The 18,380-nt window shown below is 37.2% G+C and overlaps 1 protein-coding gene across 1 annotated transcript in view; it reads right to left on the bottom strand.

The window, feature by feature from the left end:
- Window positions 1-18,380, bottom strand: part of CFAP54 (cilia and flagella associated 54) — a 140,186-nt gene that overhangs the window by 26,769 nt on the left and 95,037 nt on the right. Inside the window, exons 23-27 of the mRNA XM_011936865.1 lie at window positions 10,574-10,729; window positions 7,920-8,025; window positions 6,910-7,003; window positions 2,022-2,120; window positions 984-1,199 (exon numbers count right to left, since the gene is read on the bottom strand). Coding sequence (XP_011792255.1) covers window positions 984-1,199; window positions 2,022-2,120; window positions 6,910-7,003; window positions 7,920-8,025; window positions 10,574-10,729 — 671 coding nt within the window. The remainder of the gene's footprint in view (window positions 1-983; window positions 1,200-2,021; window positions 2,121-6,909; window positions 7,004-7,919; window positions 8,026-10,573; window positions 10,730-18,380) is intronic.

Below are 18,380 nucleotides of genomic sequence, written 5' to 3'. Positions count from 1 at the left end.
AAAAAAAAAAAAAAAAAAAAAAAAAAAAAAAAAAATCTATAAAATAGTTTACAAAATAATTTGGGACACAAATGCTTCAGTAAAGAGCCAAAGAGAGGGACGTTAGACATTAACACTTTAACTAAGGCTGACCCAACAATGCAGCAAAGTAAGCCGCTGTCTACAGATGTGATTCCAGAAGTATTAGGATGATCGCTCCCACCCCTGTCAGGTTAAAACTCTTCTCCTTTGGTCCAATGCTGACCTAGCACCAAGCAAAATTAGAGATGGATGTTAGTGAAATTCCAGTCTGGAAGTAAGACTAGTATCTTACTTCTTAGCACCTATCCAAGTGCTTAGCACACAACAAACACTCGATAAATGTTTTTTGAGTGAAATAATGGAAAAACACATAAATGAATGTTAAATGCCTGTTACCAGTTATCTGATATAGAGGTTTATATTATAGTTTACTATCAAAGGAGTAACTAAGCAAAAACATAAACAGTATTGCAGTCAAGTTTAAATTTTGCTAACCTCTTTCATTAATTCTTTTAACAAATGTTGATATTGAATGTCTGCTATGTGCAAGCACTGTGCAATCTGCTGTAGATGAAAATTGAATAGATGAAGACCCTGCCCTCCGGTAGCTGATGATAATTTAATGAGAGAAAGAGCTTAAAGATACAATCAAACATACATACAAATACAAAATAACTGAGGAAAAGAGGAGGGAGGCATATGAGAGTGGGAGAGTGAGTGTAGATTTTGGATTAAAGAATCAGAGAGGCAAAAAGGTCCCACTTGATATGTGTGAACTGGAAAAGAAACAGATGTAAAATATCATTTTTTACAAGAACATGCATCTGAAATGCAGCAGCTGACTAACACGTACACATGTGCAGTGAGCTAAGGGCTCTCTATTTTGGCCCTAGAATCCCTGTGATCCCCTGGAAGTACCCCCAAAACATTACCGCCATCTAAGCTAAAAGCCAACAAATTACAATTAAATCTTTGAAACTTGATTCTATATTACATATGTCAGTTTTTTGCATAATATGTAAATCTCCAAACATACCAAGCAAATAATCTGTATACGAAGACAAAAGATCCAGAGCAGCAAATTCTGGGATATTTGGTAATGCCACTTGGTTAACTTTATGGGTTCTAGTATTCTTCTTTCCAATAAGTAAGTTAATTGCCAGCACAGCTTCACTGACCTACAATTAATGCATAAATTAGAATTATAAATGTAAGCTTTCTAATTCATAGATTATCTATTAGGTAAATAATGTGAAAAAAGTGAATTCATAAAATAATATTCCATATACATTGGAAGAAAAAAAAGACAACCTGAAAAAATAATATGTGATCCCTGACATGTAGAATATATCATAGTCAAACAAATAATTTAAGGTTGACAATTTAATTAATGCATAAGTCACTTTAAATAAGCTACCTCACCTAGCTATAACAGATATCTGCCAAAATGTCAAATATGTGCACATGTGTATCTGCCAATAGTTTCATTGAGAAAAGGTGAAACAAAGGGAACTAAGTCTGGCTAATACAGAGATTGAAAACACTAAACATAACTAGTATTTCTAATCTTTCCAAAGAAACATAATTGGCACAAATCCCAAATAATGTAATTTTTTTTTCTTGTTTTCTTTTGAGACAGGATCTCACTCTGTTGCCCAGCCTGGAGTGCAGTGGTGAGATCTCAGCTCACTGCAGCCTTGACCTCCCAGAGTCAAGTGATCCTTCTGCCTCAGCCTCCTGTGTAGCTGAGACTACAGGCATGCCACTATGCCCAGCTAATTTTTAAATTTTTTGTAGAGCTGGGCTCTATGTTGTCCAGACTGGTCTCGACCTCCTGGGTTCAAGTGATCCTCCTGCCTCAGCCTCCCAAAGTGCTGGGATAACAGGCATGAGGTACCACACCCTAACTCCTTTCTCTTTTATGGGTATACTGTTTTCCTTAAAGGCAGAGAATACAGATAAGATGGTAAAAAGAAAAATTAAACAAAAATCACACTAACCTGTGCAGCAGCTCTTATTGCAATCCAGGCTAATGAACTGTACATTTCAAATTTACTTGCTGATGTTTCTTTAACAGAACTACTTCTTCTGAGAGGAGGCTAAAAATATGGCAAATGTGTTATGATATAAAGTTTTGTAATAACTCTTCCCATCTTCTAAAGATGACATTTTAGTGAAATATTGTGTAGTCACTAAGGATAATAACGTACCTATTGACATGAAAAGATATTCAAAATACATTGAGGAAAGAAAAGTGTAGGTTACAAAATTGTATGAAAAGTACAATCCTTCTTTTTAAAAAATATGCACACGTATACATTCCCTGTACATAAATACAGGGAAAATTATTAACAGTGGTTATCCCAAATTTTAAGGTAAATTATTCTTATCATTTTTTTCTAATTTTCTATAATGAGTTTGCATTATTTGTGTAATAAGTTAATAAAAATTATATATATATATATATTTGAGACATAGTCTTGCTCTGTCACACAGGCTGGAGTGCAATGACACGATCTCAGCTCACTGCAACCTCTGCCTCCCAGGTTCAAACAATTCTCCTGCCTCAGACTCCCAAGTAGCTGGGACTACAGGCATGCATCACCACACCCAGCTAGTTTTTGTATTTTTTATAGAAACAAGGTGTCACCATGTTGCCTAGGCTGGTCTTGAACTCCTGAGCTCAGGTGATTGGCCCACCTGAACCTTCCCAAGTGCTGGGATTACAGGTGTGAGTCACTGTGCCCATCCAAAAATGGCATCTTAAGTAAAATTAAGTGCCATTATAATAGAAGACCTATAAATTGAATATATTGTGTAACAGTGTCAGAAATTAGAACGTTGCTTAAAGATTTTTGGCAGTATTTGCTGTCATATTTCCTGCTAAGAAAAATACTAAAGAGATAGTATTATCATAAAGTTTCATAGAATAACAAAACAAACAAACAATGATTGAGGATTTTTTTTACCATGGGGGTTTCTTTAATAAAGAATATATATATATATATTTTAAATATATATTCAGTTTTTAAACATAAGAAAGTCAATGCTACAGAAGTGAACAGAACAAGTAGCTAGTCCATCAGTAGCTAGTATCTGTTGTACATTTTTATAGACAACTAAAATAAGTAGTAGTAGTTTCTTAAGATTTAAATCATCTGGATGGAGCTAACTATTCAATTAGCCCCACGGGTGCTAATTCTTTGATGCCCATATTTTGACCAATTCTTTAATTTTCAATGAACCTGCAGAATAAAACAAACAATAACAAAAGTATATTTCTTTTACTTCTGGTGTATGAAAAGTATATAAAAATTCCCTTGACAATAGAAATAAACAACAAAAATGTGTAAGACTTGTACACTAAAAAGACATATCTTTGTTGAGAGAAATTAAGATCAGAATAAATGAAGAGACAGTCCATATTCTTTAATTAGGGGACTTAATATTGTTAAGATGACAACAAAAATCTCCTTAGTTTTTTTTTTGCAGAAATTGACAAACAGATCCTAAAATAGGTAGTGAAATGCAAAGGAGTCAAAGTAGCCAAAACAGTTTTGAAAAAGAAGAATATAGTTGAAACATGTACTTTACAATTTCAAAATTTGCTAAAAGCTACAGGAACCAAGACAGTAGACACTCAAGTAAAGGTAGACTTATAGGTCAATGAAACAGGATTGAAAATCCAGGAATAAACATTTACATATATAATTAATTTTCAACAAAAGTGCCAAAGCAATCCAATGAGAAAAGGATAGTCTTTGTAACAAATGGTACTGAGACAACTGCATATTCATGGACAAAAAGATGAATTTAGAATTTAGAATCTTACCTCACACCCTACACAAGTATTAACTCAAAATGGATCATAGACTTAAGTGTAAAAGTTGAAACTATACAACTTCTAGAAGAAAACATAGAAAATCTTCAACATCTGCAGTTAGACAAAGGGTTCTAGAAATGCCACATAAAAACACAATCTTATAAAAGAAAAAAAGACAATTTGGACTTCATTAAAATTTAAAACTTTTGTACCTCCAAAGACACTACTAACAATATGAAAGGACAAGCCACTAACCAGGAGAAAATATTTGCAAATCATTTATCTCATAGGGGGCTTGTATCTAAAATATATACATTTTTTTAAAAAGAAAACTCTCAAAGCTCAATGATGAAAAAAGACAAATGACCCAATAAAAATGGGCAAAAGATCTGAATAGACATTTCCCCAAAGAAGATATACAAATGGCCAACAAGCACATGAAAAGATCTCAGCATCATTAGCCACCAGAGAAATGCAAATCAAACCCACAATGAGATATCACTTCATACCTACTAGCATGGGTACTATCAAAAAGGTAGACAATAACAAGTGTTAGCAAGAATGTGGAAAAATTGCAACATTCATATACTACACTTCTCCACCTTGACAAATTGGGATTATAGTCCTTGTCACATTGCAATACAATTATTTATCTCTCTTGCTAGACTCTGTGCTCCTTAGGAAAAGAAAGTGGTTAGCATATATTATGCCCTCAGTAAGTGTTCGGTTCATAAGTAAATAAATGAATGTTCAAGAAATAGTCAATTCAACTTAGCCATCCATTATTGAGTACCTGCTATTAACAAAATAGAAAGAAGAATAAAGATGTTTAGCTGATGTTACATAATGAGAAATAATAGTTCCATTTATATAAGTACTTATTATATACAAGTCCATTATCTTGTTTAATTCTCAGAGCCACTCTAAGAGGTAAGGATCCTCATCTCCATTTCACAGGTGAGGAAACTAGGCTTAAAAAGACCTCAGTTACATGGCTATACACAGGTACTATGGTCACTCTGCTATATGGACACTACATAAAAGAGCAACAATAGTGCTTTCTTTTAAGGGCTTATAATGTGTTATCTTTATTAGGGCATATTTCAAATGTTATATTTCTATAGTCTGAATATGTCTGCATGAATTTTTTTAATTGGTTTTGGCTGTTTTCTGTGCTTCTAATAATTCTATGACTTGCTAAAATATTTATACTATGTCAAAACATACAGAAAATAATGATCATATTGTAAGGAGTTACACTACCGTTTTCATTCAGATCCTAACTTCTTTATGTTCTTAATTACAAGCACTTCTCTAGTAAGGGCCAGAAAGGTGATATATTATCATCCTAGCATCCTATTAATTTGTATTGCCACCTGCTATAAAAACAAGGGTTTTTTCTGTTACTGGAAATAAACATGTTTATCAAACAACAAAAAGTAACTTTTTCTAGTTTGTAATTATTTCGATTAAAAAAAGTGGGGCCATTTACCTAAGGCAGCTGCCATATGAATAATTCAATTGACTGAGAGTCTATTTGCCTAAAGGTTTTAAATCATGTTTATGCTGTCTCAAAAATTAAAGATTTGATTCCAATATTTTCTGAAAAGATCTCTTGGAGGGTGAAATGATTATTCAATAAGGATGAAACAGAAAAGCCCACTAAAATTTTAAAAACAAAAAATAAAATTACTGGGTTCATATACCTCAAACCCACCCAAATTATTCCTGCCTCTGGGATCTCCCTCAGTCTAGACCCTTGGTCCTCATGTGTGAACCACAGACCAGCAGCATCAGCATCACCTGGGAGGCTCATTAGAAATGCCAAATCTCAGAGCCCATCCCTGATTTACTGAATCAGATTCTGTCATTTCACAAGATTTTCAGTGGTGTTTCCACACCTTAGTTTGGAAGCACTGCTCTAGTTAGAAGACGCGACCCCTCTGCAACTCTTTGCTGGGGTCCCTCTTCATCCATCAAATCCTACTTCAAACATCACCCCATTCTCAGGTCATTCATTAAAAATCCCACCTATGCAAGTTATTCCTAGCTCCAAATTTCACTACCTAAGTCACCCCCTGACATGGTTTGGCTGTGTCCTCACCCACATCTCATCTTGAATTGTAGCTCCCAAAATTCCCACACGTTGTGGGAGAGACCTGCTGGGAGATAATTGAATTATGGGGCAGTTTCTCCCATACTGTTCTCGTGGTGGTGAATAAGTTTCAGGAGATCTGATGGTCTGATAAGGGGAAACCCCTTTCACTTGGTTCTCATTCTTTCTTTGTCTGCTACGTAAGATGTGACTTTCGCCTTCCACCATGATTGTGAGGCCTCCCCAGCACATGGAACCATGAGTCCATTAAACCTCTTTCCTTTATAATTACTCAGTCTTAGGTATGTCTTTATTAGCAGCGTGAAAATGAACTAATACACACCCTTCCCCTCCTTCTCCCTCATTTCCTCCCACCTTTCCTCCTCTGGCGTCCTTTGCTTTACTGGTTTATTATGTTTTCCTCTACTGAAAGGTAAGCTCCATGAGAACAGTGACCAAGTTCGTTTTAGACACTGCTTTAATATCTTCCTCTGGAAGAGTGCCTGGATCATAGTAGATGCTAAAAAGATATGTGATGAATGAATGAATGATTCTATCAAGAGGAAATCTATTTACAGGCCATATCAGTATTGAAAACTTCACTTGTCCATCTGTATGTCATTTCTTGAATTTTCCTGATCAATACTAATGACTCATTCATTGCCTTGCATTTATATGTTATCCATGAAATATAACTGTATATTTATATATTAATATTAAGTATATATTTATGTACACTTACATTTCATGGATAACATTTTCACAGGCAGAAATGTGTATATAAAAATAATTTCCAAAGCCCTATATAAAATGTCCAAAGAGGTATCTCTTTGTAACATATAGTTACAAGTGTAACTACAAAGCAATGAATTAATTTCTCCAAGCCACATAGGAAAATCAGCCTCAGTGTTACCAAAATAGCAAGCTCAAAGGCAATTACCTCATAATTTCAAATAAAATAGACTCTTACCTTAAGTGTTAATGGTGATCCTGAAATTTTTATCTTTGGCTTCTTCAGATGAAAATACAATAGAGCCATTTCTAGGTAGGAGTCTCTTATCAATCTAAAATGATATAACAATGTACTTATTAAATAGCTTCACCATGCATAATCATTGGTATCATTTGCTAACAATTTCTGAGCTGATGAAAGGAAAAACTGGCAAAACCAGCATCTGTCACAAACACACACCCTCTTTTCATAGCCCTTTTGACCATAGATACTAGCATCTTCCTCCCTACTAAAATTGGAAGTTCTTGAAGAGAGCTCAGCATTCTGCTTTGTCCTGTGCTGGCAACACTCCATGCTATAACTGCCATGAAGCCTGGCATCAAGACCATTCTGGAATATTCTAGCACACAAGACACTAAACAAGTGAAGGTCAGGGCTGGAGGACTTCGCCTTGAAAATGTAGGCCCCTCTCTATCCTCCTCCACTAATTAAAATAGAAAGGAACACATAGAGTTATGCAATGCCGAAAGCAGAGACTTGGTATGGGTTAGGTCTATGTATTTACTATCAAATCTGTCAGCTGGGGATCAGTGCACCTGGATCAGTGCCGTTGTAATAAAGGCGGCTTACTCAATATTGAGGTTATACTCACACAGAATTAAGTTGACCAGTCCTGGTCCTGATGACCAGACTGAATAGCCACATGAACCTCTTCTAGACACAACTGCACATTTAGGGAAGGATCTTCCAGTTTAGAAGCCAGGCATCCTGAGGAGGCCCTAGCAATCCTGGGACTGACAGGAGATCTGGGTACAGGCCAATATGCCACTATGAGGACAGTCATTTACCATTATTTTAAAGGAGGCTTTTGGTCAGAACAAAGAGCAACAAGCTTGAGATGGACCCCATGAACTAGCCCTGCTTTGAGAAGGCATCCCAATCAATCCAGCCTTAAGTGGTCAACATACTACCAGAACACAGGGTTCAAGCCAAACACACACAGCTACAACAACGGAATATCCTTTTACCCTGAGTTTTGATCATTTTTCAGGCTTAGTTGTATAGCTTCATATAAACTCTCAAGTTGAAAACTTGGAGATTTCTCTTCCATTAGTATTTGACGTTCTATTTTGCCTGAAAGAAGAAAAAGATACAAAGATGGTTTTCCCTTTTTCTAGCACTTAGAACTTAAGAACAAATATTTCATGTTGGAAATTCAGAACATTTGGTGTGCTGTCCTTTTGTATGTCTGTCTATTTCTTCCAGAAGGTAAGCCAATAAGGAAAGATCCATTGCCGCCTCCTTCAGAACTCTCAGGCTTCCCCTGCATTCAGGAAGCAAGGTGAGGCAAGCCTCCTTTGGCTTGCCCTGCACAATGGTCTTCCCATCTTCCCATCTAACTTTTCTCTCCATTCCCTTATGCTTCTCCCTCCTCCTGTATCTTACATTTCCTTTTTTGACGTGCATTCTCCTCTTTCCCCTGTCTCCTTCACAGATATCAGAAAACATCTACCCTCTCATGTTCATTGTAGCATTATTCACATTATTCACAATAGCCAAGATATGGAATCAATCTAAGTACCCTTCAACAGGTGCATGGATAAAGAAAATGTGATATGGCTGGGGGTGGTGGCTCATGCCTGTAATCCCAGCACTTTGGGAGGCTGAGGCAGGTGGATCACAAGGTCAGGAGTTTGAGACCAGCCTGCCCAACATGGTGAAACCCCATCTCTACTAAAAATACAAAAATTAGCCGGGCATGGTGGTGCATGCCTGTAATTCCAGCTACTCAGGAGGTTGAGGCAGGAGAATTGCTTGAACCTGGGAGGTAGAGGTTGCAGTGAGCTGAGATCATACCACTGCACTCCAGCCTGGGTGACAGAGTGAGACTTAGTCTCAAAAAAAAAAAAGAAAGAAAATGTGATATATATACACAATGGAATACTATTCAGCCATAAAATAGAAAGAAATCCTGTTATTTGCAGACATCATGGATGAACCTGGAGGATCTTATTCTCAGTGAAATAAGCCAGGTACATAAAGACAAATATTGCATGATCTCACTTAACTGAAGAATCTTAAAAAGTCAGGGATGGTGGGGAAACAGGGAGATATTGGTCAAAGGGTACAAAGTTTAATTTAAATGGGAGGAATAAGTTCTGGAGACCTATTGTACAACATGGTGACTACAATAATAATTACAGATTTTAAACGCTTTCACCACAAGAAAAGATAAGTATGTGAAGTGATGGATATGCTAATTAGCTTGATTGAATCATGCCACAATATATATAAGTATCAAAAACATCACACTATACCCCTTAAATATATACAATTGTTACATCAGTTAAAAATAGATTGAAAACACTTTTAAAAATTAAAAAAAAAAAACACATACACACAAACCTAAGGAGAAAAAAATAAATCCCAAAAAGTCAGCAAATGGCTGAAAACTCTCTATGATAATGCAAACGCGCTAGCCCTCACAGCTCCCAGTCCTCACGGTGAGCTGCAGCCTTCAAATATAGGCACTAGCAGGCCAGGCCTGGTGGCTCATGCCTGTAATCCCAGCACTTTGGGAGGCCGAGGCTGGTGGATACCTTGAGGTCAGGAGTTCGAGATCAGCCTGGCCAACATAGTGAAACCCCATCTCTGCTAAAAATACAAAAATTAGCCAAGTGTGGTGGTGCACACCTATGGTCCCAGTTACTCAGGAGGCTGAGGAAGAATTGCTTGGACCCAGGAGGCGAAGGTTGCAGCGAGCCAAGATCATGCCACTGCACTCCAGCCTGGGCAACAGAGCGAGACTCTGCCTCAAAAAAAAAAAAAAAATGTAGGCACTAGCAGAGCACACGGGTAGCAACAAGGATAGGAAGGGAAACTTCTATAATCACTGCAGAAAGGATTCACAGCTTTCATGCAGCCAGTGGAAAGGGCACAGAGCTGGCCAGCATTGAGCTCACATCTGGGCACTATCATTTAGTGGCTGTTGACTTTCGGAAAGTCCCTTAACCAGACCTCACCTAATTTTCCTCATCGTCAAGTGGGATTTATTATGCCTACCTTGCAGAGCTATTTTAAGAATTAGCACTATGAGATGTAACATATTCAATACAGCACCTAGCATCTAGCAGACACTCAGTAAATCATAGCAGTCATCCTCATCTTTTTCTCAGAGGTAAAATGGCCACAATAAAAGTATATAAATGTATTAAGTAAATAGGTGTTATATATAAGTTGTAAGTATAGGTATGCTGTAGCTATTTAATTTTAATGAGTGTGTATCTCTTATTTATAAAAATTAACCAAAATGTTCAGCTAAGTAATGAAATGATGCAGAAAAAAAGTCTTCCAAACATTATTTAAGTAATATTATTTATAGCTAAAAGGCTATGCTGCCATTTTTCAGTCAAACATGAAACTTTGTATAAGAAGAATCAATTATAATTGTAAACAAAATGAAGTAGTCATACGTTTTTCTTTCTAGACATAAACTTAAAATAAGCAGTGTTCTTTTACCTAAGACTGGATTTGGTGGAGGTACCACTGTGTTAACCATCTCTAAGCCCTTTGTATGTCTGTAATTTTTATAGTCAAGGACCAAATTTTCAAGAATTCTGTTGTTAATAGAAAAAAGAATTCCACAAATTTTATCATAGTTCTGACCCCAGCTGCATTTTACCTTTCTGAAAAAGGATTTCAGCTTCCACCTCATGTTCCTCCACTGCTGTTGTTCTACAGAGCTTCAGTGCCACATCAAACAGACGAAGAGCAGGTAACCACTTCGAGGGGTCCTTCCTTTTATTCTTGTAATATACTTGCTTGGCCACTGTATGTCCTAAAAGAAAAATGGTTGGGTGGGGAAGAACAATACAATACACAGCATTTATAACAAGCCTCCAAGTTACCAGACTGCTCTCACAGTAATGAAATCTATCAAGAACTTTGGTAGTTTTTACAGGTTTTAGCATCCAATAAATGTTTTAAAGACTTATAATACCCAGCATTTCAATGAATTACAGTAATAACCCTTTGAAATTTTTTCTCTGATACATTTCTAACATGTTTTCTTATTTTTTAAATGAAGGATAATCTCTCAAAATCCTTTCTTTCTAAAATTTCACAATGCTCTACACAACTTTCATGCCGCTAAGATGAGGTTGTTAATAGGGAAACACCCAGAAATTTTATGTTGTTCCCAATAAAATTTGCAAATAGTAACAGGCAGTAATTTTCTTTCTATTAAGCATTATAGTGTTACTTGCTTTGTGTGTTTTGGTTTGGTTTTTTGTCATCTCCACTAGACAGCAAACCCATGATGGTCAAGGGCTACATGCTACATTTTTATTAGGCCCCATCATTATTTAACATGTTTTTACTTAAAAAACCATTGTATGGAAGAAACATTAGACTTTATCTGTGTGACCCCAGAGCCAGACAGGCAGACACTTATTCAACAAGTATTTTCTAAGTGCTTAGGTACTTGATAAAAACGAAAACAGAAAATAGTAAGAGCTAAGATTTATTAAACATGTCCTATGTGCCAGCCACCCTCTGAAGGACTTAAATGCATTATTCATATGATCCCCACAACTCTGAGTGGGCACCATTATCAAGCTTATTTGACAGAGGACAAAGTAGTAGCTCAGTGAGGTTTCAGCAACTCTCCCAAGGTTAGATGGTTAGTAAATAGAAGAGCTATAATTTGAACTTAGGTAGTCTGGCTCCAGGCCCACAGTCTAAACTACAACATTGCACTATCTCTTAAGAGGGAGGTCATGAAGCCTAGTGTTTTGTTCAATGGAGAATATGAATAGCCAGACAGGCAATCAAAATACTGCATGGCCAATTGTGTAGCAGATAAAGCACAGGGTACTTTGCTAGCAGGCCCAGATTGGGGAAGGTCAAGGAAACTGTCTCAGAGAATGTGGCTGTCGAGGCTGAAAGCAGATTAACACCTTCTCTTTGGTAATTTTAAAGAACAAAAAAGTTGGCATAAAGAGGAGAAGGCAAGTAGGGGAAATAATTAATTGATAGGATAATGGAACACACGATAAAGCAATATAAACAGAAAGGCAGTGTAGGACTCTGATACAGATACTGAATTCTTGCTGAAGCACTGGATCCTGGCCAGTCATTGGTGCTACCACATCACTGAGGCTTTAAACAAGTCCCCACATGCCTCTAAACGTTGAGCATCCTCTGAAAAAACGATTGAAACATTGGGTATTATATGTCTTTAAAACATTTCTTGGCTACTAAATGATAAAAAATAAAATGCAGCAGAACTACAAAATTGTAAGGTATCTTTAGGTTCTGAAATTTTCTAATTCCAAGCTGCTATGCCCTACAAAGGATGTATTTTTTTAAACCTAGAACTTTTTGTAAACGTTTAATTCAGGAATGTGCTATGTGAATGGCAGGATGATGGACAGCCTCAGTCTCTGTCTCTCTCTCTCTCTCATCCAGGAAGAAGTTACTGAGTCCTTACTCTGAACCAGGCAGGAGGACAGCACACTGATGAGAATACAGTGATGACAAAGTGAATACGGAGAAGAAGAAGAATATGGAGATGAAAAGCCCTTGCTTCTAGGAGGCTCCCAGAAGAGTAAGGAGGCCAGGCATGGAACAGGAAGAACAGCTGACATCTACAAAGCTCTTAAAACAAGGGAGGAGGTGCCCTTCTAAATATGTTATGCATGCCACTCACGTCATCCCAGAGGCCAATGACATTGGCACTCACCCACATTTTATAGGAAAGGAAACGAAAACAAGGGAAGTTAAATGACTTGTTCAAGGAATTGAATAAGAATTCTTTCTTAGAGCCCACACTCTTAACCTCAACAATTATCAACTGTGATTGGATCCCAGGTTAGAAGGGAAATAAAAGATATGCTAATTTGTTCAGCACAACCATATTTCAACATCTCCCCTTTTAGTATATTTCACTTATTGTTTCCAATTATACCAAATATCAATATAAGACAAAAATAACATGTCATCATGCCACGTATATGTATATATAATGTATATTAGTACTATATAGTTTATATTATATATTAGTGCCATATGATGAGATATATGATATGGTATTATATATAATATGATAATGTCACTAATACATAAAAATAATACTTGAATTGTCTTCTAGATTTTTGTTAAAATTAGAATTGTTACAGAAATTATGAACTATTTTCTCTCCCTCCCTAACCAGATAATAGGCTTCCTGAGGGCAGAGATGAGGACTGGCTTCCTAGTACGTCCCCACTCCCCAGCATCATTCTTGGCCCTCAATGAATGTTTGCTGATTAAATAAACACAAGAAATGTAAGTAACTTTCATTCACTCCTATTATACAATCAGTAGTCTACTTGTTCATGTAATAAGGAAGCTCAAGGTTCAGTCATTAATTTTAAAAAGATTTTAAATAACCATGATGTTTATTTTTGTATTATAAAAATAATCTCTAAATGCCTTTTTCTATCAGAGACTTTCACATGAAAAAATTTTTAAGTGGCCCATTCGTGTGACATAATCTATACTATAAAGGAAAATTGTCAAGAAAGCATCAAGCCACAGCTGATTTTATGCTTTATAATATTTAAGTGCTCCTTTTTCCAGTAAACATCAACTCTGTGAAAAAGACGTTGTAAAACTGATGTTGTTTTGACAGAAAAGCTGCTTTGGGTTTTGTTTTTTAAGTCTGTGTTTAATATAATACACCAGGAAGCAAGCTGTTCAGCCTCAAGTGACTCTAAAACATAGCAACAGTATTCTCATTGAGTGGTGACACATCCTCAAGATTAGTAAGTCAGAAAGTACAGAATATATTTGATTTAACACAATCTGTACAATTTAACACAATCTGTACTTTAAGCTCCTGCAGAAATCAAATGTCCTGATAATCGAATACATTGTAGACTGAAAATACAGAAAAATAGCTCTCACGAGATCAGCAAGCTGGAAGGAATTCAAGAGGCCAATTAAGTCAGCCTAACTTCATAAAGGAGGAAACGTACTATAAAGGGGAAGCAATGCATGTAAAGTAATAAAATTCATATCTGATGATGATCATCAACATATAATAACAATGATCAATAATAATAATGAGAGGGAGGAATAGAAGGGAGTTGGGAGATTCTGCACAGATGATAGCTTGGGTATGCCCTTGCTGCCCTCCCTTTCCCAATCCAATCCAACAATCAGCTTCTCCAGAGCTGCTGCTGCTGCTGCTACTGCTGTTGCTGCAGGAGGCAGGTGGGTCATAGAAGGTGACAGGTGAGAACAGATAGAGCTGGTACAGGATCTTCTGCACTCTGGGATGGACAAGAGCCTGGGAACCAGGTGCAGGCAGCCATGGATCAAAGATTAGGGACAGCGGCCAGGCACAGTGGCTCAAGCCTGTAATCCCAGCACTTTGGGAGGCTGAGACGGGCGGATCACGAGGTCAGGAGATCGAGACCATCCTGGCTAACACAGTGAAACCCCGTCTCTACTAAAAAATATAAAAAAACTAGCCGGGCGAGGTGGCGGGCGCCTGTAGTCCCAGCTACTTGGGAGGCTGAGGCAGGAGAATGGCGTAAACCCGGGAGGCGGAGCTTGCAGTGAGCTGAGATCCGGTCACCGCACTCCAGCCCGGGCAACAGAGCAAGACTCTGTCTCAAAAAAAAAAAAAAAAAGATCAGGGACAGCATCCAAAAAGAGCTTGGAACAAGGTCTCTAGTTCCAAAGAGTGACAGCTCTGGCTGGCTGCCTTCTTGGTTTCTCAGGACCTGTGAGGGGCTTGAAGGTGGACTGAGTCCTCTCCACTCCTGAAACTAAAGAATATTGACCTTTGCTGCTTCTCCTGGTGCCTTACAGGGAATTGAACTTTTGAAGTCTGGTATAGAACCAACCCATATAGGCAGAATTAGCTATTCTTAACCACCACTTGCAGCATGGCCACTACTAAAATTAATCCAACAGCTAGACATGACTCACAACAAACGGACAAAAGGAAACAGCCCAGCAAAAAAGATCCAGCAGCTGGCAAGAGGAAGAACAAATACAACTCCCAGAAAAGGTGGCAGCAGTAAAATAAAACTGATTAAAATTCAGACAACAAATCAAAAAAGTAAGAGTATGTATAGAGATATAAAGTTTTCAGATAATTTTGAGAAGATGGTCAATACTGAAACCTAAATTAATAATCAGAAAGATCAAGTGGAAGTAAAAGAGTTCAAGTTATAGATGATAAAAATAAATGGAAATTATAAAGGAAAACATAATAGACTTAGAAGACAGATCAAGACTTGACATATAAATTATAATAGTCAACACTCAATAGTGCTTACTATGGTCCAGGCACTGGTCTAGGCATTTAACATCTTCTTAACAATCCTATCAAGTAAGTACCATTATTATTCCCTGAACGTTTGTGTCCCCTTAAAATTCACATGTTGAAATGTAACCCCCACATGATGCTATTAGAGGTAGAGACTTTGGGAGGTGATTAGGTCATGAGGGCTCTGCCCTCCTGCATAAGATTACTGTCCTTACGAAAGACAAGACAGACTTGTCCTTATAAAAGACAAACTTGAGAAAGCCCATCTGCCCCTTCCACCATGTAAGGACACACAGTAGGTGCCATCTATAAAGCACAGCCATCCTTCACCAGACACCAAATCTACAATTGCATTATTCCCTTGGACTTCTCAAACTCCAGAGCTGTGAACAATAGGTTTCCACTGTTTATAAATTACCCAGTCTAAGGCATTTTGTTACAGCAGTCAAACAGACTAAGACACTCCCATTTTTGAGATGAGGAAATTAAGGCATAAAGAAGTTAAGTCACATGCTTAGGATCTGAACCTAGGCCAGATGGTTCTCGATGTACTAGTAACTGAAGAAGAAGAAAGAACAGAGAGTTACTAGGCAATAATTAAGCAAGAAGAAATTTTCTGACAGCTGGAAAGAGATTTACCTGCAGATTGAAAGTGCTCACTGATTTCTAGGCAGAGAAAGAAAAGGCATATACCCAGACATATGCTGGTAAAATTACTGAGCTACAGAGACAAAAGAGAAAATCCTGTAAGTTTTCAGAAAGAAAGAACAAATTTCTTACCAAAAGAAAATGGAAATTAGACTAACACTGCAGTTCTCATTTGAGACACTCAAAGCTAAATATGCTGGAATAATCTCTAACAAACCCTGAGAAAAAACAGCCACACTCAAAAATTCTGGTACTGAGTTGAGAGCACATCACTCACCTGGCAGGGTTCAAGAAAGGTATTTGCGGAGAACATGGAATCAGAATATAATCTGAGGAAAACACTTAAAAAGAAAGAGAAAAGGATTCAATCAACAACCTATGAAGCAGAACAGAGACTGAAAGACTCTGAAGGCTTTGAAGATGAATGAAAAAAAGGAGGGAGGAAGAACAGCAGCACTTTCTCAGTGGTACAATGACTAGGATTAGATATTAGAAATTAGAAATAGAGTTTCTGTAAAAAGGAAAGAAATAGTTCAAAGGAAAAGCATCAGGATACTTTGATTAAAAAGTACTAAATTATCTCAGTAAAATCTAGGAGATAGAGTAGGAGAGAAGGAGCAAAAATTCTAGAGATTTCTAGATGGTGAGATTAATGTAGGAAGGTAAAATTCATCACAGTCTCATCTAATTGGGGATGGCCTATGAGGGAAACAGGTAAGAGCCTCTTGGTGAGAGGAAAGTTGGATTGGGTATTACAGTAGGGAACCACATGTCTGAGTCTGCAGAATGGGAAACGAAAAGTACAATGAATGTCTAAAATAACAGAAAAAAAGGTCATAAAAACAACTTGATCAAACTGACAAAGATAAAGAAAATAAAGTAAAATAAGTAGTAAAGATAAAGTAAGATGTAAGAAATAACAACTGTACTACCATTTATTGCATGACTGTTGTGTGCCAGGCACTGTTTAATACTACATATATTTCATTTCATTTCATTATTTCAAATATATAGGGCAAATAGCCTACCTCCATTTTGCAGATAAGGCATGAAGTCTAAGAGCTTGGATAACTTCTAAGATCAGACAACTAAGAAATAGTAATGCCAAGATTCAGGCCTAGGTCCTTCAGATCCCAAATTTTCATCTAACCAGCTTGCTCTGCAGTTTCCTATTTCTAATAATCTGTGCGTTAGTCTTTTTTCCACAGCCCTGTCCACTAGATCCTTTTCAAATATTTGAAAACGAGCTAACATTTACTGAGCACATACTATCTGCCAGAAATGGTAATTGGTGCTAAATGCTTAATTTTCATTAGGTTTATACCTTCACTGAAACATTTTTCTTGAGCAATTTTTTGTTACAAAAGTTAAATGTATTCATTGTACTTCACTGTAGCAGATTAAAGGACAGAGAGAAGCAAAAGAAGACAATAAACATCATCCATAATCACACCTGCCAAGGGGAGTCCCTATTTTTCAATGATCTTTTGATGTATACAATGAATATTTTATAATTTTGTGTTATATATGTTCCAATGTAGTATGAACACCTTTCCATTGTATAAAAATTATTCTGCAACATTATTATTAGTGGTTGCATAGTAGTCTAATGATGAATGAAATCTGAAAGCACCATTATTGATTGATTGCTTGATTTCAGGCACTGTGCTAGGTGCCCGAGATGTCAAGTGAACAAAACAAAATCGTTGCCTTAAGAAGCTTATGTCGTAATGGAGGCTTCAAACAAGCAAATAAGTTGTCCTTAACAACCAACATGGTGAGCGTTACAATAAGAATAACCAGTTAGAAGGGGGGTGAGGCACCTCAACCAGTCTTGGGGTTCAGGTTCAGGTAAAGCTTCCTGGAAGAAGTGATACTTAACTGAAATCTGAAGGATGGACAAAGTTTAAGGAAATGCATTTGCATGAGTGGGAGCCAGTGGGTAGTGGGGAGGAGAGGGAAAAGAATGATATGGTAAGAATGGGATTTTGGGGGAAGATTATTCCTAATGGAGAAAATTGCATGTGCAAAGGTGTAAAGCAAGCACACATCACCACATGCATCATGCGCAGTCACAGTGATTCAGTGTGACTGGAGGGTTGGGTGGGAAGGGGCACATGTCAGCTTGGACCACATCATAAGAAGCCTTTTAAGCTAGAATAAATAGAGATCATTTACTTAAAGGATAGCCTAGGGAAACAGAAAGGTAATTATGGGTAGGAAACCAGAGAGGGAGATGGAAAATTGGGAGAATGCAGCACCTGAGAATCCAGAGAGAGTGGAGTTTCAGGAAGTTGTGATTGGTGTCAGCAATGTCAAATACCTTGGAGGGTCTGAAAACTACTTGTTGGAATTATAGATTAAGTCCTTGGTGACCAACTCAAGAGTGATTTCTCTGGTCCAAATCCAGAATGAAGTGGCATTAGGGGTTAATGAGAGGGGAGGAAAGAAGAGGAAGAGAGCAGACTCTACCCTTAAGGAGTCCAGCTGGAAGGACATTTTGTGAGAATGACAGAGG

This window comes from Colobus angolensis, unplaced genomic scaffold (genome assembly GCF_000951035.1).
Source record: "Colobus angolensis palliatus isolate OR3802 unplaced genomic scaffold, Cang.pa_1.0 Scaffold10, whole genome shotgun sequence".
NCBI lineage: Eukaryota > Metazoa > Chordata > Mammalia > Primates > Cercopithecidae > Colobus > Colobus angolensis.
Note: the sequence above shows the minus strand (reverse complement) of the source record. Positions and strands in the feature narration are given on the sequence as shown.